At 39.1% G+C, this 23,865-nt stretch overlaps 3 protein-coding genes across 15 annotated transcripts in view; 1 reads left to right on the forward strand and 2 right to left on the reverse strand.

Moving 5' to 3' along the window:
* The window catches only part of LOC122861890 (otoferlin-like), a 23,185-nt gene extending 11,796 nt beyond the window's left edge, over positions 1 to 11,389 (reverse strand). For 3 of the 8 annotated variants that reach the window (XM_044166920.1, XM_044166917.1, XM_044166924.1), the window contains exons 1-22: positions 10,898 to 11,389; positions 8,240 to 8,294; positions 7,042 to 7,111; positions 6,382 to 6,508; positions 6,211 to 6,265; positions 5,861 to 5,992; positions 5,676 to 5,738; positions 5,476 to 5,560; positions 5,230 to 5,389; positions 4,744 to 4,930; positions 4,413 to 4,599; positions 3,864 to 4,087; positions 3,385 to 3,493; positions 2,838 to 3,021; positions 2,344 to 2,464; positions 2,142 to 2,242; positions 1,942 to 2,032; positions 1,729 to 1,845; positions 1,466 to 1,618; positions 1,120 to 1,309; positions 738 to 862; positions 497 to 631 (exon numbers count right to left, since the gene is read on the reverse strand). In XM_044166920.1, the coding sequence (XP_044022855.1) occupies positions 497 to 631; positions 738 to 862; positions 1,120 to 1,309; positions 1,466 to 1,618; positions 1,729 to 1,845; positions 1,942 to 2,032; positions 2,142 to 2,242; positions 2,344 to 2,464; positions 2,838 to 3,021; positions 3,385 to 3,493; positions 3,864 to 4,087; positions 4,413 to 4,599; positions 4,744 to 4,930; positions 5,230 to 5,389; positions 5,476 to 5,560; positions 5,676 to 5,738; positions 5,861 to 5,992; positions 6,211 to 6,265; positions 6,382 to 6,508; positions 7,042 to 7,087 (2,592 nt within the window). In that variant the 5' untranslated portion in view covers positions 7,088 to 7,111; positions 8,240 to 8,294; positions 10,898 to 11,389. Of the gene's footprint in view, positions 1 to 496; positions 632 to 737; positions 863 to 1,119; positions 1,310 to 1,465; positions 1,619 to 1,728; positions 1,846 to 1,941; positions 2,033 to 2,141; positions 2,243 to 2,343; positions 2,465 to 2,837; positions 3,022 to 3,384; positions 3,494 to 3,863; positions 4,088 to 4,412; positions 4,600 to 4,743; positions 4,931 to 5,229; positions 5,390 to 5,475; positions 5,561 to 5,675; positions 5,739 to 5,860; positions 5,993 to 6,210; positions 6,266 to 6,381; positions 6,509 to 7,041; positions 7,112 to 8,239; positions 8,295 to 8,486; positions 8,559 to 10,548; positions 10,840 to 10,897 lie in introns of those variants that run through there. The other 5 variants (XM_044166918.1, XM_044166919.1, XM_044166916.1 and 2 more) reach the window with 5 other exon arrangements.
* On the forward strand, positions 10,898 to 19,087 carry LOC122861891 (ensconsin-like). Of its 5 annotated transcripts, none has more exons than XM_044166926.1 (18): positions 10,898 to 10,961; positions 11,479 to 11,533; positions 12,984 to 13,182; positions 13,291 to 13,571; positions 14,345 to 14,440; positions 14,568 to 14,642; positions 14,765 to 14,928; positions 15,038 to 15,137; positions 15,305 to 15,421; positions 15,663 to 15,826; positions 15,988 to 16,124; positions 16,230 to 16,468; positions 16,567 to 16,744; positions 16,823 to 16,991; positions 17,136 to 17,240; positions 17,414 to 17,464; positions 17,612 to 17,840; positions 18,168 to 19,087. In XM_044166926.1, exons 4-18 carry the CDS (start codon positions 13,448 to 13,450, stop codon positions 18,176 to 18,178), a joined length of 1,959 nt encoding a protein of 652 aa, XP_044022861.1. In that variant the 5' UTR covers positions 10,898 to 10,961; positions 11,479 to 11,533; positions 12,984 to 13,182; positions 13,291 to 13,447; the 3' UTR covers positions 18,179 to 19,087. The 5 variants fall into 5 exon arrangements, with proteins under 5 accessions (XP_044022861.1, XP_044022862.1, XP_044022860.1 ...); XM_044166927.1 differs by having other exon boundaries at positions 12,984 to 13,093; positions 13,296 to 13,571; XM_044166925.1 differs by having other exon boundaries at positions 12,984 to 13,571.
* On the reverse strand, positions 18,848 to 23,306 carry LOC122861892 (vacuolar protein 8-like). 2 transcript variants are annotated; one of them, XM_044166930.1, is made up of 13 exons: positions 23,048 to 23,304; positions 22,622 to 22,741; positions 21,894 to 22,013; positions 21,589 to 21,708; positions 21,280 to 21,399; positions 20,930 to 21,138; positions 20,799 to 20,844; positions 20,597 to 20,721; positions 20,242 to 20,373; positions 19,998 to 20,112; positions 19,706 to 19,840; positions 19,463 to 19,588; positions 18,848 to 19,324 (listed from the first exon to the last, which is right to left on the reverse strand). In XM_044166930.1, the coding sequence occupies exons 1-13, from the start codon at positions 23,247 to 23,249 to the stop codon at positions 19,191 to 19,193; spliced, it is 1,704 nt and encodes a 567-aa protein (XP_044022865.1). In that variant the 5' UTR covers positions 23,250 to 23,304; the 3' UTR covers positions 18,848 to 19,190. The 2 variants fall into 2 exon arrangements, with proteins under 2 accessions (XP_044022865.1, XP_044022866.1); XM_044166931.1 differs by lacking the exon at positions 21,894 to 22,013 and having other exon boundaries at positions 23,048 to 23,306.
* Between the last annotated feature and the right edge of the window lie 559 nt (positions 23,307 to 23,865).

A 23,865-nucleotide genomic window follows, 5' to 3' on the forward strand; every position in this document is an offset into this window, starting at 1 on the left:
GGACGTGTCTTATTCCTCTTGCATGCCTTTCAATACAATCTATTCTGCACACATTACAGTGCTTCTACAGTGTATCAAGCCATCAGAATCCACACTCTACTTATCCAACGGGTCATCCAAAACAATGGTGTTATAGCCAGGAGTAAATATAGAATTGTCAGTCAGCAAAAGCATTCTTTCAAATATAATTCACATCAGGTTGCTATTGACACACACTAAAGTGGTACATCTCAAAAACTCCTTAAAATCAACTCAACCATTTTACTAATAAAAAGTAATAGTAAAAGACATTATCGAGGGCATATCACAAACTAGTTTTAGACTCGTTAAGTGACATGCTTAGTATTACATTTCAAGTGAAAGACAGGCAGGCTCTTAAATTATTAGGATGATAAGGATGGAGGATTGCTATCTGGAAATTCAAGCTTTGTGAAGGTCACTGTTTGCTCACATGAATACAAATGGAGAGAATTCTCTATTTCAAAACAACCCTTACCACTGTGTCTTGATCATAGATTTCAATGACGATAATAGGAGGGTCGTCTCTCAGTTCGCAGGCCTCTCCAAACAACTCCACATTCTCAAAGACCAGCAGTTGGTCCCATGTCGGACACAGAGTCTCAGCCAGCACCTGGAAAGAAAACAAAACATTTGATAAAGATACAGGATCTGCTATACAATTAATCATATCTTTGCCTGACAGCTGACTTCCTGAAAAGCCTTTTGAGTGTGCTCACCTCAGTGACCTGGCTTTGTGTTGAGAAGAAGACTCTTGCAAAGGGATCAGACAGACCTGTGCTATCAGCAGCAAACAGGCTGCGAGCTTGGTACATGTGGACCCTCAGCTGGAAGATCTGTTTCACTGTGGACAGATAAAGACATTCAGAAATAATTCAATCAGTCCATAAATTACACTTGATGTGTGCCATGCATTTACAGATAAAACTTATATTAGAATTATCTTAATTCTATATCTCTAAAACATGGTAAAATATCATTTTGTCAACTGATAACTTAAATAGTGGATATCTCATTTTATTAGGAAAGCCTTTATTTCAGACTGTGTGTAGTTATATATAGAAGACATGGAAGAAATATTGAATTGGTTGATGGTCTTACTCATGTAGGTGAGGCTGATGGGAGGTGAGCACGGGAGACCAGGTCCTTTGGACAACTTATTTTCCTCAAATCCATTGGGCAGGCCACTCAGGTAGTCTTTGCGCTGTCTATTCAGACCCAGCCACAGATAAATCTCTATCTTGGACTGGACTGTCCAGCCAGCAGGCCCAAAACCTTTCTTACCAGGGATCTTTAGTATATGAGGAAAAAAAAAAATTATTTAATCATAGCAAAACAGCATGGTTATGGAAAATGAAAAGGAATTTGATGCAACATTCAAAATACATAGCACATTAGATGAACTGCCTTTTAATGTATTATTTTACTATAGTTAGTGTAAACTCACCCTCAGAAAGATTGTCTTGACTTTGCCACAGTCCTTTCCTTTCTCCTCGTCTATAATGGAATAAAGGATGTCTTTGGAAGGAACACGCGCATAGGCAATGCGCTTCCCATTACTTATCATCCATATGAAAACATCAGGAATGCTGTGTTGAGGCTGCAGTAAGAAAGAATGTTCATATTAAACATGAAATGACCGCAATGAAACAAGCATGTACAACAAACAACATAATTTGTAAATGGTGGACATGATGTTGTAGCTCTTACTTCATCAGCCAAGAAGCGCAGCTTTGAGAGGAAGTTCTGAGCCAGCTTGATTTTATCTCTTACTGTGCTTTTCTTCACCTGGGACCTCATGGCTTTAGCTTGCTGGCCGATGGTCTCCTAAACCCAGAAACAGCCCAGCATTTAGCAAGACAGTACATATATTAACAATCAACAAGTAGAGGAAAAAACATAGATCCTTTTTAGTTGACATACCACTTCTGACATGCACAGCTTCAGTCTCTCCCTGTCAAGTTTGGTTCTGCCAGACTGGTTCTGGTCCTTGTTTGCCAGCGAAAGATACTGACTGAAAGAAAGGGAGCTCAGTCAGTGTCAAAGTCTACATTAATCTATTAGACTTAACGTTAAAAACAGCTAGTTTTTACAAAGTGTAGTTTAAGTTTGTGACTACAGACCTGCAGCCCTGGCTGAGTTCCTCGAGGACGCCTCTCAGTCTGCGCTCAGGATAGGTCTTCTCTGTCTTGATGATCTCTTGCACATCATTAAGTCCATCCTCCTGTAGTAGCAATAGAAGATGTTTAGGCTCACTCAGCAAAATACTACTACTAATACTATGTACTAACATTTTTAATATTATGCTCATTGTGTATGACTTGCCAGTTTATCTGCAATGTTGTCTACAATGTTGGCATTGTACAGCCTCCTTCTCTGGTCCTGCCACCAACTCTTGATGTAGATACACGGCTTCCTCTCAAAATATGGCAGGTGGAAGTAGTTTCTGATACAAATAAGGAATAAGGAACATTTCATTAAAATGGAAAAAAGAAATCACCTGGCTGGTTAAACTTTGATGTTGACTGAGGTGCATTGATCCTACAAAAATGCATCTAACAAAGTGAAGAGACTCACTTTGTTAGATGCATTTTATACAAGATATATACAAAGGTTTACATTTCAAAAAGTAATGAGAAATGTTTAAAAATTCAAAAGACATCTGGTAAGATTCTGCACTGTAATACCGCAATACAAGAAACAGCTTAGACATCAGTTGTTCATTTTTAGTAGGATGTGTTCATGAATCTCTTTCTCAGCTACTGTTGTTTGTTGTTATTTGCACTGTTACTCTGTGATGATGATATTTTTGCTCTGACCGGTCAGTGATGACAGGCTTCATGGGAGGAGTAGTAGCCACTGAAGTCAGGTCCCCGTCATCATCCATCTCCTCATCACTGGAGTTGTGGATCAGTTCAGTTTCCTCTTCGTCACCATCTCCTCCCCCCTTCTTCCCCTTCATTTTTGGTTTGGCAACCCCATCAATCTCGTTTCCATAGTAACCTGGCACACAGCAACTATGTTACTAGTCACACCCTTAAATGTGCTGTACCTTCAACTCATGATGATAAACATACTTGGTCTCCAAAACTGCTTTCTTTCATATCAACTACTGCAACAACACTATAATGTATATAACTTGTGGTAATTCCTGAAACTGCCTTATGCAACTTTCACATGTTGGGACTCCTCTTACATAATGCCAGTTTAGCACTAGGAATTTTTACTAAGAATATTTCTCACTAAATTCTGCTAAAAAATTACACTTAAAATGAGCTTAAGTGTCCAAAGATTCAATTTGAGCCCCAGGATGAGACAGTGAGAGACATTATGAAAAATAGATAATGAGTAGGAAATGGCAAATACCTATGGTGACCTCAAAGTTGATGGGCTTATCACCAATCTTTCTGTCAATCATTGTGGCCTCCAGGAAAGACCCAAAGAGGAAAAATTCCTCAACCTTCCCGGTAGCAGTCTGCGAAATAGACAAACAAGTTTCTAAATTAAATAAAAGTCCACCAAATGCTGACAGCTGTCGCACATTGATGACATATAAAGTAACGTAGTGGTCCTGACAACCCTGTAATACAAGCTGTCGGACAGTGAGAATTGAATCCCTGAGGACTTGGGGTTACGGTCCCTCTGTGCTCAATTGAATTTGGTATGTGACCTATAGTGTTCACCAACAAAAAGAAGCCACATTAATGCAAACAGCATGTTAATAATGCACCAGGTGGGCTAAATAAAGAACATTAATAATTCACAATAACCGCAGCACAATGACTTGTCAGGAGGAGCAACAATTAGCTTCCTCTGCATGGCTGCCCATCCAAGCAGGGACCCACCTCTGAGATGTTGGGTACTCCCTCCAACTGCACCTCTGTGGAACTGGTAATGTCAGGCGAGGAGGGGTCCAGGATCTCCACGCCCAGGCTGATGAGCAGACGGGCCCTGAAAGACACTCCCTCTCCGAGCCCTTCGTTTAACTCCTGGTACTCATCCATCAGGGTGTAGGTACGAGTGGATCCGTACATGTTAACCCAGGCAGGTCCCAACGTGGGAAGGAAGCCTGAAAAGAATAAATATAATTTGCAAATTATGGATGGAATGGTACTGCCCGACAGATGCTTTTAACAGCACTGAGTAGATCTGATTGCGAGGTTAGAAACCCTGCATGCTTGTTGTTTACACCTGTGTAGAAGTTGCTCAAACTGATCCCACATCCAAATCAAATCTTCAGCAGTTAAATAAGATTGCAGTTTACCTGGAGGATGCTTCTTTGTATTGTAAAAGCCCCCCCCACTAGCATCTGTCCAGGTCAAAATAATGTTTCAGAAATTCAGGAAGGAGAACTTTTAGGGGAAAAATATTTAAAAGAGCAAATTATACATCACCTTTGTCCCCATCATTGGAAATATTCCGCAGGTCCAGGAAGTGAGTTCCTATAGCAACATCGTTCACTTTATCTGAGTCACGGATCTGGATCTTCATGCGCTTGCACAGTGGTGGAAACATCTCAGTGAAAACAATTTGCTCGTTCCAGATAGGCTCATAGCAGCTCTTTTGAACAGATGTTTTTCCCTGTAATCACACATTACAATAATATGTATATTTGAATCAACTCAGGAATTGTACTATCAGTGTAATGTATATTTTGACCTGTCTGAGATGAACAGACACAAAAACAGAAGGCAATGAATGTTTGGGATCCGTACTATTACTTACCTTCTGCCCAGCAAACTGTACTTGGACATAAGGATCAACCAGGTCCTTATTTTCTCCTATGAAGGCCTTTTTGACATTGGCCATGATGCTGGTGTTCATTCTGGGGAGACCCTCGGCTCTGTAGATCTTCAGGTAATAGCGAGCCCACTGTCGCTCTGCAGGCACCCCCTCTGGTAATAAGAGGTTGCTGAAACAGAAATGGGACACATTGAAATAAGACGCCAATGTCTGACCTGAAAAAAATGCAGGATTGCAGGATTTTCTGCATTACGTTTAAATGGTTAAATCAATTTTAATTGATAAAGCAGTCATTAATGGTGCAAATATCGTGTTAATTAATGAATCTCCATAACATCACAAATGTTACTGTATATTAAATTTGGCAAATGGCTTAGTGATCACTGTTTGAAGTCTACCCAGAGTCCTTCTTGACAATTTGTATATATTAGAAGAATAAAGAATCATGCAAAATAAAAATTTTGTTACCCCTCTATGTCATCTTCATCTGATTCATTGGCCTTGTGTGGAGTCTTTATAGTGTCTCCTTTGGCCACAACTGCAATATCACACTTAACGTAGCCTTTACAACCCGCTGAGATGTCATCAGGGTCAGACAACAAAGCCCACTTGTGGTAAAATTGATGTTCTGCAAGACAGAAGAGAAGACAAATTAATTGAAATATCAGTATCATCAATTCATAATAACAAAGCTGATGTTCATTGATTCTTTACCAGGTTGGGAGTAGATTGTGCCGACATCCAGTTTAAAAGTTCCAACCAGTGTTCCACTACGCAGAAGATTTTTGGAGTGAATTACCTGAGTGTTGGTTCGGGAAAATAAACATTGCAACATTAAATACACTTAACGTGAAGCAAACAAGGAATTATAAGAATTGATTTTATGTTACACTGTTGTGAATTAAACAACTTACAGACAACTTCAGGATTTTGTCGAACATAACATCTGGAGGGACGTGGAAGTCAAACACAAAATACTGGACAGAGAAAAAAGTTAGTGACGATATTGTTAGTAACAACCCTGTATTTAGATTCATAGTAAGCTTTTTCCCCAAACAGAAATAAATATAGATACAATATGTTGTAATGACAGACTCACTTCATTGTAGTATGGGCAGTTGGTTGATTCCTTCATTGAGGTGTACTTTTTATCTTCTCCAATCTCCACACAGACCATTGGATCCATGTTCAGTCCCACCAGCTGCCTGGCTTCAATCACTGTTACACTGACCTGAAATGAAATGATCAAGTAATTGACAGAGTGACTGACTGATTTCTTAACTGACTGATTATGTACCAATAGTGTCAAACTAAAAATTACAATTAACCATGCTTGTGCAAGTACAACAACATTAATATATTCTACATTGACTGGTCAGTAGTTTATCAGAACACACTAGAAAAATTACAGAACTGGGCCAATAAAATGATGGGTAAGATTTCTCTTACTTGGTAATCTACTGGTCTTCCAGAACTGGGCTCCATCTTTATGTCTGGCTTTGATCTGTAAGACATTGAGGTGTCAGACATTAGTGAGAATCTTCAGACAGATTAAAATGATTAACAATAGCAATACAAATGTTTAGAAGGCAGCCATATGCACAACAGAACCATGCTTGCCTCTTATTTGATACATTGGTGGTGACGGCTGTGACTGAGGCCAGTGAGATGGTGTCGGGATCTGGGCCTCCTCCCATGAACATGCCCTGACGATCCAGGTTCTCTGTCTCCAGAATAGCTGGCTCATCTGGGGATCATATGAAAGACACATAATAAGGACAACTTGTACTAAAATGAATTATAGTACTTAAAAATTGTGACAGTGAAAGCTTAGTACATTCTTGCACCATGTAATGTCATTGTGTCAACGTCAAACATTGTGTGTTATTGTGTGTTTTAATCTGAAATTCATCCTGGGATCTTTTTATAAAAGTCAATGACAAGGTAGGACAAGCAAAAATGGCCATATATGACATTTAAAAGCAGAAAGAAGGTATAATACTTGCAGTAATGATGAACGCATGTTAGGCTACTGCAGGATTGGTTAATAAAGGCCCAAAAGCTACTATGCCATTTACAGGTCAAAATAAAGTAATTGCTACATTTGTATTTTTCACGATGAGAATAAATGTAAAGAAAATCTTTGGTACTTTGGTTTGACAAAATGTTCTCTAGTGGGCTGAAGTGGGCTGAAAGGGACCGTAAACAGTTTGTAATATCAGCCAGGATGTCCTAGCTTAATTGACCTAATCTTCTGTCATCCATCTTAGCTACTGATACCTCCGTTTCTGTCCTCCTTGTGTCCACGGTGCTTACTGCGCTTCATGGTTCAAAAAATCCTTTGTGTGCTCTGTGAAAGAAATTTAAAGTTATTCACTATTTCAGACAATAGGTTTGCACTTTAATGAAGAAAACATTGGTAGAGATGCAACTACTCTCAATTAATAAAAACCTCCAAAGAAAACTAAAACTTTTTTATGCATGTTAATCTCATTTTTTATGCATGTTCTACAGTCAGAACCCCACTTCTTCTGTCTGAACAGCCACAAAACCTGTTTCAAAAACAGGAGTGTAAAGCTACAGCAGACTAAACCATGACAATTTATTCCAATGTCTTGGAGAAAGAAGGAGGCCAACAACTAATTGCTATCAAAAGGAGTCCAAGAGCACCTGGAAAATGCTTAAATTATTAAGAGCACTTAAAACATTTAATGCATATTTATTCAAAACCAAAACATATGAGTTAGGAAACATATTTCAAAGTGTCACGACAGAACTGAAGTACAGAATGTATGCTATCATAAGAGGGATGTCTGCGTGCTACCACAACTTTAGCCTTCAGAAGGGGGTTTCAATTATTCAAATCAGCTGACCTTAATACATCAATTAAAGAGGATACATTTCACATGAATTGTGAAAAATAATACATTTAAAATAATTAACCTGCTGTAATTAATCAGAAAAGTGCCCTTTCTAGGGGTGTACGTTTTTAATCTAAAAAGTTCAGAATTTTTTGACGTGATCAAGTGTGCTAATTATTTCCAAAATTGGCATTTTCAAAGGTATACACAAATGACCTACGGCCCTTCATGAAGTGCTGACACTTTTTTGTCGGCCCTTTGTCAGTGTTTTATTTACATTTTTGAATTTTATTTTTACATTTTGTGTAATAGTCAAAAACAGAAAACAAAGTGGAACACATCAAAATTATGCACTGTATATTTTAAACACGTCGTAATGCTGGAAACTCAAAACCAAGAGCTCAGTAAAATAATGAAACACCTTTATAAGCTGCATGTTGTGCAGAAAAGGTTTAGAATAACCGCAAAGAATGCAATTAAAAACAAATGCAAGACAATGAGAATGCAAAGTCTTGCTGCAAAACATTGAGACCTAAATGTCAAAGCTTTGCTTGTTACATCTGATCTTTGCTTAACATGATGTTGCAGATTAGATAATATAATGTTATAATACATACCATACAAGAAAATGATGCTCTTGTCTCCCTCCTCTGAGTAGCTCCAACAGGTTTCCTGCAAGGGAAACAGCAACTTCTTTTTTTCCTCTGAGATGGAAGCAATACTACATAAACATATTAGACATTTACACAGCAGTAAGAATAAGGCTACAAAGTAAAGTTGCACAGAAAAGAATTGGGTTTGTCCAAGTCTGAAGTTGGGCAGGAGTGATGTGATACACCAATGAATAGTGCATGAGTGTTGAACCTGAGACTGGTAACTATAACTAGGGACTGCTGAGAGACGTCACAGTGAGCAGAGTCTGCCAATCCACATAGGCTGTGCACAAAACAAAACAAAACAAAACAAAATAATAAGCATATTTTTTCTTGAATCCTAAATCATCCTTTAAGGTGGTTGCTGAAAAGCCAACCAGCAACTTTTACATACAGGCCAAAAGGCCATCAAATGAATTCAACTGATAAATTGTAACTGTATAATGATTCTGCATAGTGGGGTTCAAAAAGCCTCATCCTAACTAAAGTAATGAATAGTCACAAAGTACAAGATGTTGCCGTTTGTGCCTTTCAGAAATATTAAAGTATCTGGCATGCTACAAGCTGAAGAGAAACACACAAATTAAAGTCTTTGTTATATTTAAAAAGAGTTTGGCACTGTGCATTTATTTGTAATCGTAATAATCTTTAATCTTTAATAGGGTGCTGCTCCAAATTGGTCTTGGTGCAGACACACTGTCTTTTGTCATGGAATCACCAAATGGTGTCAAGTCCTATTTGCAACACCTTGTGTTTTAAATTCATTCAGGTTTGAGCCTTAAGGTTTAAAAACTGACCTCAGTTTTGAATCACACAGGTGCTGTGTGCATTTCTGCATAAGGCTATTTACTTGAATAAATAAGGATCAAATAAGGAAAACGTGGCATGATGTGTTTCCCCACAAACTGAAAAAAGCACTGATTACATTGCATTATTTTGCTGAGTTGAGGCATACTTTAGCAACTTCTATTCAATGCAACTTCTATTGAATGCTGAAGTACAACTCATCATCTCATAAATTACACATAGAGCCAGTCTGTAAGCCATACGTCAAAGTCTAAAGTTGCTGATATCCGATGAAACAAGGCTCTAAATTATTTAAGTGCTCCAGTCAGTGTTGCATGTGGCATCCTCATTATGTGGAGATATCACTGTTCACAACAAAAGAAATAGATTTTGCTTAGAGGGAATAACAGGGAAACATGTTTTCACTATTATTAAATTGGGGAAATATCATTAAAGGAGATGATAGCATTCTACGTTCAAGGATACATATAAAAAACAATATTTAGTAGATGTGTATCAAACAAAACATCATAATTAACTTTATGCAACTACTTTCCTTGTCTTTTCCTAGAGCTGTAACAGATGCATCCTTTTCCTGCCTGCTCAGCTGGAAGTGTGTGATACTCTTAGTGACACCAACCTGACCACTCTGTTGAGGCATTCTGCCCTTAATTACATGATTCAATACCGGCTACAAGGGGTTGAGGAGATGTCCTAGTTCCTCCAGGATGGCCGGTAACCATGTCACCAATCGTGCAAAGTTACTGGTTGCCCCGTAGGCTAACATACTTCTCTGATGTGTGTTGTCATCAAACGCAACTTTAAACACTCTGAAGTTGACATAAGCCTCCAAACCAGTGTGCCATGGTTGACTTTTTGATAAAGAACAAAAAGTATTTAACTTGATTAAAAAACAACCTTACTTTACGTCAGAGAATCTCTTAGTAGAGATGCACGGTCAGCTTAAAAACACAGACATCTAATATCTGTGCAATAAAAAAAGAGTTATTATTTGTATTTTGGATGAATATTTAGGTAACACTAATGAATATGCATGAGCAAGCAACCAAGCCCTTAAACTGACACCTTTGAAAATGTCGTCTAGGGTGAACCACAGAATGACTTGATACCAACCCTGCAATCTTATCCCACATAGGTCCAGTGTCCAAAAGCCCTTTTTTTGCTGTTGGTTGTAGGCGGGTTATCACCATCTTATTTGTGCTCCAGTGACTCTGTGGGTACACCACCTGACCGTGGTGTAGTGTATCCTTATGACACATTTCAGACTCTCAGATGGGGGAGATTGGCAAGCTTCATCAGTGAAACACAGCCAGAGGGCATTGTTATCGTTGGTGTCAGGGGGGGCATTGTACTAGGCAGCAAGCACGTAGGTCCAGGTGTATCTGACCTTTGCATCCTGTGTTACTTAAATGGACAAAAAGGTCCAGCCTATTTGTGGAACTATTTTGCTCAAACTGTGTACATACCTGTCTTCTCCTTCAGGAGCCTGCAGTCAGGGAGGGTTGTTACCCTACTTTGGTGGCACCTGTTTCGGCCTCCACCAAGGCTATAAATGCCAGCCGCTTCTCATTGTCTCTCTCTGTCTGTCTGTCCTAGGCTCCACACCTCCAGATTTTGGTTTGGTTTGACATTTTGCTGCTTTCAACACTAACACACATATTCCACCCACTACTGATGCACTTACTCTCACACCCCATGTGCATCTTTTGTAAATAGTTATGTTTGCTTATTTCTAATAAAACACTTTTTATCAGCCTCTAGCAAAAATACAGTCTGTCCTAGATATACATACTCTAGATAATATACAATACTTACTGCATATGGGCTACCTGTTGTCGCCACAGTATTACCACCTGGTGGCCAAAGGGATGTCATCGCTGTAGGTTGAACTATGTACCTTTCAATAGTAGCTGGAAAGTAGTTTGAGTTTAACAGTTGAAATAAGTTTTCTTAAACTGGACTCGTAATTTTTGCACAAATGTACCTATAATATAGTTTAGTTACTAAGCTAGCTCTACAGCCTGCTAAAATGCTAGCTATGACTGTCACAAATGCTAAAGTAACTTCTCCGGTTCATATTTACAATGCCATAATTTTGCCTCCAACTTGTACAGAAGCTGTTTATGCTTTTTTTCATAGTCTTTGAAAACGACGTGGACTCTAGCAAACTCTGGTGCCAACGTTGCGTTAATGTTTACCAAGATAAACCTCACGTTATGTATGTGACTGTTAGCGTAGCAATTAGCTGAAGTCACTGAAAAACAAATTTACGTTAAAGCTACAGACTGCAGTGTTTTTGTGGCTAACAATAACATGCTAACTTATCTTATTGATAGAAAAGTTTACTCTTATAAGGGTTGTCCGCTTTTTTATTTTATTTTTATTTTATTTTACAGCCAGCATCAGACAGGATGACGGATGATGAACCTTTGCCCCAAAACGTCATCATAGGTGAAGGGTCATCTTATCAGTAATTTATCAATAACAGCAACCAAGTTATTCATTTATATTGTGTAATATGTAACGTTACCTACATATTAGGTAGGGGTGGGGGTGACTTTTTAATGGCAATGAGTATCACAAGTAAAATATTATATTATAAAACATGTATACCCATTTGTCATTATCACACCTCTCACTCTGCTTATAATAAACATTGTGTTTTTAGTCAGTGCCATAAGGACACATAAGGAAAGATTTTTTTATCTAACGTTCAGTTGGATTGAAAAGCATGAATCCTTAAAAACAGGTTTACCTTAAAAGTTATATAAAATTTAATTCATACTGTTTCACTGTTGATTCAGCCCCAATCATGTTGCTATCAGGGCAGCCTCTATGAGGCTTTATGTTAGGCACAGCAGCACTTTGAGCTAAATGCTAACATCAGTATCCTACCATGCTCACAGTGACAGTGCTAACATGCTGATGTTTTGCAGGTGTAACGTATACCATGTTCACCATCTTAGTTTAGCATGCTAACATTTGCTAATTAGCACTAAACACAAAGTACAGCTGAAGCTGATGGGAATGTCATTAGTTCTGCAGGTATTGCAGGTAATTTTGACCTGATGATGGAGCTAGATGAAAAGCCAGGGGATCATTAAAGATATTAGAATTCATAAGGGGACATAATCGTCCAAATGTACCACTGTACAAAAATGGATGGAAATAGTTGTCCAGACATTTCACAACCACAAATATGAACCTCATGGTGAAGAAGCCAGAGGATCACCAAAGTCATTAGGACATATCTATCTGAAAACCATGTCTGTACCAATTTTTTTGCCAATTATATGTTGACATATTTCACTGGATAAATGAAAACTTTTTCCTGCTGGTGGTGCTAGAGGAAAAGTCAAGGTATCACCAAGCTATCGTTGTGATTCATCTTCTGGGGACCATGAATGTCTGAACAGATTTTCATGGAAATCCATCCTATAGTTGTTGAAATATTTCTCAACTTGACTGATTTTTCAGTTGTGAAGAAAATGGGGTTGACTTATACGCAAAAATTTATGTTAATGACTGAACCTTTTGATGTGTATCATACTGACTGTTGGGTGGCTATTTTGGTCAATTTGATGGGGCTTTTTGCTCATTTGTCCCCGAATAAAAACATCAAATTTGGGTCAAAATGTGAATGTAGCCATTTAAAGGCAAGGCTGACTTCAGCTTGTTCTCTAGAAAGAAATACTTCCATCTAGTGGTCATACCATTTTATTCATCAAGGAGGAATCGTAAAAAAAAAAAAAAAATTGCCTTATCTATTGAGGACACTGACTCCATCAGAGAGGGTTAATTTCCAAGCAATGTATGTCACTGAATATTATACCACCGTTGTCATTGTAATTATTCATGAGGACAGGCTCTCAACTTTGCTTCCATTCTTTTCTGTCTCCAGGAAACGCTGCATCCCTTTGGCCACTTCCATCCAGCAAGCAGGCAGTGTGGTGGGGGAATTAAAGTGACACAGCTATATTATGTGAAAGTAAAGCAGAGCAGCTCACAAGGGTGAGATCTTTAAAGGGGGAGTAGCCTTTTTATAGACTCAATGAGGATCAGAATCTCTCCAGACTTCCATAACCTTAAAGGAGACAGGAGTAAATATCCTATGTGGATAATCTTGCTTTAATTCATCTCTAACCCACTGGACAGGGGTATAACTGGATGCTTTGTTTTCATGCTTTTCTCTCTATTGGTTTGTAAAGCACAGATGGACGAGCAGCTGATGCAGAGGGCAGTTCCTTGCACAGCGCACTTGGAAAGTGAGGACTCGAAGGCATCTTGAAATAGCAATTCAAAAGAGGAGGAGGAGAAGGAGGAGGAGGAGAGAAAGGAAGGGGGGTTTTGAGTGAGAGCATTGGTATGCCAGGCTCAAAACCTAGCATGGCTGTGCAGAAGAAGAGTGTCATCCCTCCATCGCAGGGACCACTTTCTACACGTACCATCGAGTCCCAGAGGAAGAGGAATGGATTTGAAAGAACAGGAGGTTAGTAGCATTTATCGATGCTCTTGTTTAAGAAGGATTTGTATGGTATCTGATCAAAACAAGCCGTTTCTTGAAGCAAATCCAGAATGACTGTAGATCACAAATACAGGATCATGTGCTCATTTTGATGACGCAGAGATATAGAATAGAATATATACATTATACATTCCCTTCATTTTGTAATTGATTATGGCTACCATAAACATGAGGAAATCAGGGGGCATCTGTGGGGCATCTGTGGACACAGATGACATAATACACATAGAATAATCAGCATTATGATATTGTTCAACCCTAAAGGAATACTGTAGATCCATGTGATTTCTTCCCCCTTGTGCATGTATACCAATTACTCATCAGTTGTGTGTGATGCCTCTTTGTCATGACCTTTTTCGATTGCCTATTTCAGTCATCTTCATGAGGGCTGGTCAGGTGCTAGCATGTTCTCTTCGCCTTTTATACGCAGGCAGTTTATAATGGCTCTTTCATTTGCAGCTGACCCTAAGGCCATCCCAGTCCCTAATAGCCACTATTTGGGATAGATTTTACAATCTGATTGAATACTATTGGTTTACATGTAACAGCTCCTTCACATCATTTGTTGTACTAAAAGATGCATTTAGGGGTAGAATCTTTTGTATGTTTACAGATAGTAGAAAATTCAAATATCAAGAGAATGTTGAGTGTCAGATTATGAAAAATAAAACCTCAAAGAGGTCCAAGGTATTACTATTTTTTACCTAATAATATGCTGTTTTTTTCCTCACTTTTAGACAATATCAAACCAAATTCACCGGCAAAAAAAACTGCCTGTTCTGTCAACAAGTCTGCCCAAATCTGCAACACAGCCACTCCACGGCTCACTGCAGGTTTGATACAGCTCTCACATTCCTCCTTTTTGAATTTGGTTTTAATTTTTAATATAACTAATTGTATTACTTTATGTGATTTATGGCATCAAACCAGTCACTACAAAGTATTATTTTGGCATTCTAGTTACTAATGGACTAAATGTTGATGAGAGGCTGAAAGCAGCACGGGAAAGAAGAGAAGAGCACCAGAAGTTAATTGGTATGTGAGCTCCTATGGTGATATAATTCACACGACACTGTGAATACATTGTCCTCAATTTCTAATAAGATTAACATACACAACTGGTTAATCTGTTTATACTGGTTCACTTTTTTCCCCAGCCTCTCGCGAACTGAGCAGGTTGGAGCGGGAGGAGCGGGCCAGGCAATACTATGACCAACAACTGCAACAGCGCAAGAAGAAGCTCCTGGAGCAGAGGCTCAAAGAGGAGAGGAGGCGTGTTGCTGTGGAAGAGAAGCGCAAGCAGAGACTGAAGGAGGATAAAGTGAGTTTTGATGGCGGAAATAAAAAAACTTTTATTTTTAGTGAGGCTGATGCTTTCACAGGTGTGTAGTGAGTAACATCAACACTAAAGCTTGTTTTCCTGAATTAAGGAGCGATATGAATCTGCAGTGCGTAGGACGCTGGAGAAGAGCCAAAGGGCCCAACAGAACCTCAGTCAAAACTCAAGAGGAAGGAAGCTCACTAAGAACGGTATAGATTAATGCGCTTTCTTTTTTTCCTCTTTTAACATGATCTTTCTAAACTCATAACACCATACTTAACAGTATCTGTGTAACATATCTTAACACAACAATTCTTGGAGTGCCTTATCTTTTGTTTGTGCTGCACTAAAAACTTTATACTGATCAATACATTAGTTCCACGTCGCTTACCACTGACAACATGGGAGAAGAATTTGGTCAGTCGCCTCCTAACGCCCACATGCTCTTATCTGGCCAGGAGCAAGAGTGCTGGTTGTCAGTCAGAAGAAGAAGGTACTCATCCTCATGATAACAGAATGTACCCATTAGCTATAATATTATGGCAATGTAATGCTAATGGTTTCTACTACTAATGGCTTCTACTACTACAACTAATCTTTCCAGGCTCTTTGATTACTAATGCTGCTCATTTTCCTCTCTGTTTATGCGCTGCTTCACGTTTCCATCACTGTTTCCACCATTTGACCATATTTCCTCCAATTTCCCATAATAATGGCACAAATCACTGGCTCAGTTGTCCATGTTTGTCGCCGTGCAGTTTCATTCCACTCCATGAATACCACCACCAACACCACCACCCCTCACAAACCCCAGCACCACTTTGGTTCAGTCCACCACAGGCCATCTGCCTCCCCCAGTCCCAGCAACAGCCAGCACAGAAGCATCAATTTGGCGCAGGTAATTCTAGCTGTTCCCTTGGTCTTAATTCAATTATTATTTTTAGGATCACCCAGCTGTCTCTTTTTGCAGTCTTTACTTTTCAGATTTTTGGACTGAAAGAGCAGAAATGTGATGTAAAAAATGTATTCTGAAAAGTCTTTTTCTTCTTTTTGGTTTAGATCAAAGCAACAAAACAGCAACACGCTATTAAGAAGAACTCAAACAGTGGCTCAAATACTAGATCACCTGCCGTCAACACCAGTGTGAAACCAGCCACAGTTACACAAAGCAGAACAGCCTCCTCCTCACCTGAACGGTAGGTGAAATATTTGTGACCAAAAACATCCACTGTACATACATGACATAGTAACAGTAATCTGAACAAAGTGGGACATCTGCTCTCTTCTGCTGGATCTTAAAGGACCCCCCGAAGATCAATCAGCAGACATCCAACCCCGCTGCAGCTCGAGCTCCCATCGGTCCCTGAGGAAGATGTTGCCGTTTGTAGTTCTGCCCTCTCTCCTGGTAACTCAAGGCCTGTCAGGACATCAGCTGAAGATCAGCAAAAGAAAATGAGGGATGAAAATCTACCACAGGCTCCATGTTCGAACCTGCCCGAGAAAAAGACAGAAGCTATAACCAGAACAACAAGAGATGGAAGTAAGCTAGAAAAAAAACTTAAAACAAAAAGTGCAGTATTTAAAGGGATATTTAATGTGTTGCATATATATATTGAAGTTGATATTATTTCTCTTCAGGTCCTCCCCAAATGCCCCCTCATCCACCTCCACAGCCTCCTGAAGTCATGTGCAGGGCTTCAGCTGGGACTACAGACCCAGAGGAGGCTTCACGTCTCCTGGCTGAAAAAAGGAGAGAGGCCCGACTACAACGGGAGAGAGAGGAGCAGGAGCGCCTGCAAAGAGAGGAGGCCGAAAGGTAAAAAGCATGTCCACCTGCGAGACAGAAACACTACAGTAGCAGACAATTAAGACTGTGAATTCATGACATGTCCAGGAGGAGTCGTGAAGAACTGGAGCGCAGGAGGGCAGAGGAGCGAGCACGACAGCAGGCCGAGGCTCAACGTCTCATAGAGGAGAAGAGGAGAAGGGAGGAAGATGAGCAGAGACGAGCTGAGGAAGAAAGAGCCCAGGCTATGCAGGAAGCCGCCCTTCTGCAGAAACAGGTGGGAAAGGCAAACATTCCTCAGTGCATGAGTGAAATTGCACTTGAAATTGAACCACATATGCACCTACAGACGTCCTTGTGGATTTATTTTTCTTGAACACTTTTTTCATTTCACTGTTTACCCTGTTTTTGTCTAATATAGAGAGAGGAGGAACAAGCCAAAGAGAGGGCAAAAGCAGAGCAGATGAAACAAGAGCGAGAAATACTCGCACAGAAAGAGGAGGCAGCACGCCAAGAACGAAAAAAAGTGACAAGTTTGAAATTGTTTGATAAAACAAGTTAGATTACTATATCTGTACACAACTATGCATTATCTGTGTTCAAAATTAATAATATCAAAAGTTATGTTATTTAAGAGACTGAATGTTTTCACAAAGCCTAATATGACAGCGTTTTAATGAAAGCCATTTTCTTTTCCAGCGACTTGAGGAGATCATGCGGAGAACCAGAAGGACAGATTCTCCAGATACGGTGAGATTTACTGTTCAGTTTTTAAAAAGTACATTGCCCCTGGGCTCTTATGATGCGCATCCAGTATCCACTAATATCTAACCAGCTCCACTTCTAAAAGCCAAACAGCTTGTCCTTGACTAAATTGGTTAATACGTTTTAACACAGAAATCTGTACCAGTGAGGAACATGCCAAATGAAACCCAACCAAAGGAAAACACAGAGCCTGTGCAAAATGGCACTATAGAAGATGCCGTCAAGCAGCCAGTGGGAACTAAGACCTCACAGCTGGGGCTGAACAATGAGGAGGACATGGTACCTGTTGTGGCCTTCAAAGAACGCAGGTCTCTCAGGACTCTCACGGGCCTGGAGGAAATCCAGACCCACCAACGAGCAGGTGAGACACAACCAGCAGATCACTTGGGAACACTTGTCCTCAGGGTGGGAAATGAACACCAACCAGGTCTTCATCAGGCAAAACCTGACAAAGATCTTTTTTGCTTTGAATACTGTCAGGTTTTGCCAGATGAAGACCTTGCATTAATAACTCAGGAGCTTGCAAATTTCAGTGGGAGAACAGCCTCTCTTTTTCCTGTATATACAGTATCCCTTAATGAAAATGTTAAAAATGCATCACAAATGTTCTGCTTTTCTCTTAAGGTGCTCTGAAACATTTTATTTGATTCATTTTATCTTTTTTGTCTCCCTGTTGTGCATTCTTCAGAGGTCATCTGACAACCTGCAAAGTGGGCAGACGTTGAAAGCTGCGATTTATCCGTGAAACACAGGAATTACTGCAGTACAGCCAATTTGCTACCCTTCGGCACCTTAAAAGAGCATGTAAAATTACAGCCTTGCCTCTCACTGAGGACGTCAGAATTTGGTCACTTTTCTGTGTGTAACCAGTGGCACAAATATGGGGCAAGTTATTTATTAATTTCTTGAGTACATCAGATTTAGTAACTAATAATTACTATCCAAAAAACAGTAGATGTAAACAGTGGTAATGATAGTTTGCTGGCAATTATGGAGAGTGTTGCCTTTGTGAAATACTAGGAATAGCCATTCTAACAATCACAATATATGTTAGCCATTTGCTTCTTGCTTATTCCTGATATTTCTTGCTATATAAGCACTTTTCCTTCCTCAGTTTTGTCACTGTGGAATTAGAATATCTCAAATGGCTGTGATAAGAACACAAGGGTTTAGGTTATTTAAATTCCTACCCATTGATTTTGTGAAGTATAGCAATCACATATTTCAAAGCTGCTAAGGAACTTAGTTTCCAAAGACTTTGCTTCAGTTTGGTGAGTCTTGTTTTAGAGAATACAATGCACAAAGCATTTATTGCACAGACAGCTGCTTTGTTTGATATTGCGCAATCACTTTACAAAGTTTGAGGCATAGAGTTAAGTGAGTTTATTATAATAAAAGCATATAAAAACAAATGTATCTGATCATCAATATTTGATCTTATAGTTTAAGTATTGCTTATAACTATCACCTGTTAACCTGCTAAAAAGAAATATATGCCCTATTTAATTAAAGTTGATACTATGCCGCATCTCTGCCTTGTTTTTCACTTAATTTGTTGCCTGTAAACATAAAAACTCTGATGTAAAATAAACACATTAAAACACAAAATGATATAAAATGATGTAAACATGCTGCTTGTCCATGCAGTGCATGAATGTAAACACCTCGTACAGTCCACACTGTACACATCTCAGTAATTGTACTGAGTAAGTCAAGAGTTAACAGAAGTTGGAGAAAGGGGCTCAATCATTTGCAGCAGCCGTCTGGTTTCCTCCGTCTGCGCATGCACCTTCCGGAGCTGAAGCTCCAATTCACTGTTAGCCAACAGAGATGAAAAGTCTCCATCTGCAGAGGAAGACAGCACAATTACAATGGCTGATTATTTTAAATTTGCTTAGGGGTATCTACTATAACAAGATCATTTAAATGGCTGCAGTACCCTCAGTTGCTAGATAAGTAGGTAGGTATACAACAAATACAAACCTTTCTTGAGGTTGAATATTGTAACTATGCCAAGCTGCTGGAACTTAACATCTTTATTTTTGAGAAATACCAACAGGTACTCCAACATGGTGATGTAATGAGGTCTCAGCAGCTGGACCATCTCCCCTTGGTGAATAGTATGAAATAAATACAGAATATAACAATATTTAATATGCATAATATAAAACCAAACTGAGTATTTGTTTGTTTTTTTAAATCAGTAATACTTGAACATAACATTACCAGTCATTTCTAGTTTGCTGATGATGGCCGCACTGTTGTATGACAACTGAGGATTTTGTATTTGTCCCGACAACTTCACTAGTCTTGAAACTTGGTCTGATGTTATTGTCACAGACAAGTTAGACTTAAGTAGATCTGAAATAGTGACAAATTGTGAAAGATTCTGAAAATTATTCACATAAAAAAGGATTATGTAATGGTCTACAGCGAGCAGTAGATGTTTGAGTTATATTCCACAGCAAAGATTCAAAACTGAATGGACAAATACTAATTCCATGTCCAGGTCACTTACCCCAGGTCATCAGGTGATGTAAGTGTGATGTCACATGAAGCAAGGTCTCATCTGACAGGGTGGGAGACAGAAGGGCCCAGAGGAGTCCTGATAAACACAGACTTTCCATCACAGCCTAGATAACAATGATGGGATTTAACATGACTTTATCAAGAGTTTATCAATCTCAGGTACCATGCACAAAGAAATCATGTATTTACTACAGACATGTGACACGAAATCATGAATCGTAGCCTTGGCGTACCTGCTGACCCATGCAGGAGCGACACAGGTCAGTGATGATCTTGCCGCTGTGTGTGATTATAACAGAGCTGGATCTGTGATGATGAAGCAGCTGACCGATTTCATCCAACAGTCCTTCACTCACCAGGACGTCCTGGAATCAAACCATGGAGATATCAATACTGGGATTTAAACTGAATAGTTGCCTCATATCTGCAGTCACTTTCTTTGACGTCCAGTGATTACTAGTTCAAGGAAAGGAAAAAGAATGTCCCAATAGATTAATACATAATTTTCAACCACTTCACAGTAGTAACACACTACAGATAGTTACCAACTTCATCATTATTATAATTCTGCTGTGTAGGAAATCGTACATTGTTTGGCAGGTGTGCAGACAGTGCAGACAGTAGTGTTATGGCTGACTCAGGAGAAGAGGTTTTCAGCAGCGCCTTTAGAGGCAACACACAGTCCAGATCTATCAGCTGCTCCTGGATCAGAACTACACAAAAAAAAAAAAGACAAACAACATCTGTTTTGGGTATGGTGTCAATTTCTAGCGTCACTGTTTATAATTACCATTCTTTGAAAAAGTTTCTAGGCATCTGCATGCTTGGGTTGAATTCTGAAAAAGAAATAAAGACTTTTATCAAACACTGTTGCTGATTTACCTTCATATTCATCTATCAGCCACTAAAGTTCACAATTACCTTCTGCACAGAGGAAGACATGAGAGTCAGAAGAGACTTTAACAAAAAATGGCCCCCAATGCTGAGCAACTTTGGGTGGTGCTCCTGAATAGCAGCGATGTTGCACAGAGCAGTGCAGCTGTAAAACTGAACCTCTGAATCTGAGGACTGCAGCAGAAGTACCAGGACAGGAATGGCTCCTGCTTGACATAAGATCCTTATTGACCAATCTGGAAAAAGAGGAGAATGTTTTGAATAATATTTCCATGTTATATTCAAGCAACATAACACTGGAAATAACATGAACAAAGCAGCTTCTGGTTTTACGAAAAAAATATGTGAACATTGAGATTTAAAGGAAATGATCCCACCTGACTGTGTGAGCTGTAACAGAGCCCAAGTTGCGTTCTGTTGCACCTGTGGGTCGTAGGATTTTGCTAAAGCCAGCAGTGGTATGATTCCATCCACCATGATAGCTTCCCTGTTTGATTCTGTATAAAAAGAAAGTTTTGTATACGTTTTCTATATATTATTTCTCGTTTCTTTTTCTGTCCTTAAAAAGTTTCACCAAATGAAAATTATTTACCGTCTAGACATGTGTGAGAACTATTAAATAATAATAATAATAATAATAATAACAATAATAATAACAAGACAGAGTCCTCCCTTTCTGTACAAACCTGAGGAGGCCAGCATGGTGACGCAGGCACATGAGTGACACTGAGCGGTGGCATCACCAGACTTGAACAACTCCAGTATGGGCTCCAGCATCCCCATTTCAATCACTAACTCTTTGCACACTGAAATCAGATTCCATGGACAGTAATTATGACCATCTAATCCACCTAAACAACGTGATTTCAGGTGGAAGCTGTGATGCATTATTAATTTTATCAATTAAAACAACTTATGTACAGACTAGAGATTAAGGATGATGAATAACAAAAGACAATACTTTAAATACCTTGTGATTTTTATTGCTTACCATTATTCTTTACTAGCAGATTGACTAAGGAGAGAGAGATAGTCTTTTGCACATTGAGGTCAGTTGATAAAAGTAAGGCCATGACTGGCTGCATGAAGGCATCTGGTAAGGGAGATTTCACTGTAACACACAATTACAATGAGCAAAAAAAAAAGAATAAAAGAAAAGTTATAATAAATTATTGTGGTTAAAGAAGCTGAATTTTACGATTAAGTTAAATTTTTAGAATAACCAAAAATGATCTATAAGTTGAACACAATATAAATTAGCTGTTAGTCTCACTAGATAAAGCCAAAAGTTAGTTATTAACATGAAACATTTGACTGATGGTTTTAAATTCAAGTCCTTAAAGAGATATGCAACCTTTTTTCTATCAACCCTAACCAAGTAAACACAGGAATCTGTTAACGTTTATGCAAAATACAATATGTGGTGGTCACACATTTGCATACTACTGGACATAACTGGCCATACAATGATCTGACCAAAGAGAAAACTGAACTACAAGAAATACAGTCACTTTATATGAGCCACTGCTGAGAATTATCTGCCAACCCTGGAAAAAAAATACAGTTGAAAATTTGCATGATACTGGTCATACACGTTAGGGAGCAGTGAGTGATATGAGAAACAAACAATAGTCTCATTTGTGTGCTACTTATCTGCAAGTCATTGCTATCATGAAGATTGTCAGAAGCAACATAAAAATCTGTTTTTTCCTTACTCACAATGGTGACTGAGATGTAAATAATACATGGCTGCCGTCATTTGTAGATCAGTGTTTTCTGAGGTTGCAAGTCTGTTCAGTCCTTGTAGACTTTCCTGATTAAGCAGTTGAGTTTCATCATCTAAGAAGAAACAGATTAACAATGATGAATATTCCCAAACTTGAGTTGATCAGTCTAAAATGAACATTGTTTGCTTTATTCCAACTTTTATACACAATTTGTGTAAATGCCAAGCACAAGGGTTTTGATCAACAACTTGTATAAAATAATAGAACAGGATTTGTTTTCTTAAGTTACAAAGACGCTGTTCATGTAACTTTGTCTCACAAATAAAAAAAAGACACGTTTAGTCTGTATAGGTGTGTTTCCCCTGTCCACAACAATGCTGTCTATAACAAAGAAAATGAACAGCTACAATGTTCCTACCATACAGAAGGTGTAAAGAGGGCAACTCTTGAGTCGTCCTCCTCAGGAAACTCCTCTCAGGTGTTATTCTAAAGCAGGTGCACTTAGAGAGTTCTCTGAAAACGTCCCTTATTTTTTGCTCAAACTCTCTGCAAACTTCCCTCAAATGAGCAGTAAATTCTATGAGCAGTCGGGAGCAATTTCCACAAAAGCCAGAAGCCATGACTACATTTTCTGTAGAGAGGTATTGCACCTGCCTGCTTTTCACAACGTGGATATAGACACGCCTACTGGAACGTCACGTGACGGTAAAGTAAATTACAGTTCATTGTTACAGAACAGGAGTCTGCATGTCCTCCCCGTGTTACCGTGGGTTCTCTCCGGGTTCTCCGGCTTCCTCCCACCGTCCAAAGACATGCATGTGTAGGTTAATTGATAACTCTAAAAATTGCCCGTATTGAATGAATGTGAGAGTGAATGGTTGTCTGTCCTTGTCTGTGTCTGTGTTAGCCCTGCGACGAGTTGGCCACTGTCCAGGGTGTACCCTGCCTAAGGCCCAAAGTCACTGGGATAGGCTCCAGTCACCCGCGACCCCTAACGGGACCAAGCGGTAGAAAATGGATGGATGGATGGATGTTACAGAACATAACATTGTTCAGACGCTTTACACAACTCTTATGTAAAAGCAAAAGTCCTGACTTCAGGTTTTAAAATTACATTAAAAGTATGGTGTTTTTTATTAGAAACCAAACCTGGCCCCATTTTAAGTGTTAAATTATAAATGCATTACGTGTTAACAGTTATTTAAATGCAGTAGGTGGTTCAAGTGGAGCTGATCA

This window comes from Siniperca chuatsi, linkage group LG15 (assembly GCF_020085105.1).
Source record: "Siniperca chuatsi isolate FFG_IHB_CAS linkage group LG15, ASM2008510v1, whole genome shotgun sequence".
Classification (NCBI taxonomy): Eukaryota; Metazoa; Chordata; class Actinopteri; order Centrarchiformes; family Sinipercidae; genus Siniperca; species Siniperca chuatsi.

What these genes read in the sequence shown, in the direction of transcription:
- LOC122861892 (XM_044166930.1), bottom strand. Translation starts at nt 23,249, where the DNA reads ATGGCTTCTGGCTTTTGTGGAAATTGCTCCCGACTGCTCATAGAATTT. An exon ending in CACCATGCTGGCCTCCTCAG is followed by an intron (nt 21,400 to 21,588) that starts GTTTGTACAGAA and finishes CTTTTTATACAG; the next exon opens with AATCAAACAGGGAAGCTATC. An exon ending in AGAAACTTTTTCAAAGAATG is followed by an intron (nt 20,722 to 20,798) that starts GTAATTATAAAC and finishes TTTTTTGTGTAG; the next exon opens with TTCTGATCCAGGAGCAGCTG.
- LOC122861891 (XM_044166925.1), top strand. Translation starts at nt 13,448, where the DNA reads ATGCCAGGCTCAAAACCTAGCATGGCTGTGCAGAAGAAGAGTGTCATC. An exon ending in TGGATTTGAAAGAACAGGAG is followed by an intron (nt 13,572 to 14,344) that starts GTTAGTAGCATT and finishes CCTCACTTTTAG; the next exon opens with ACAATATCAAACCAAATTCA. An exon ending in GAAGCATCAATTTGGCGCAG is followed by an intron (nt 15,827 to 15,987) that starts GTAATTCTAGCT and finishes TTTTTGGTTTAG; the next exon opens with ATCAAAGCAACAAAACAGCA.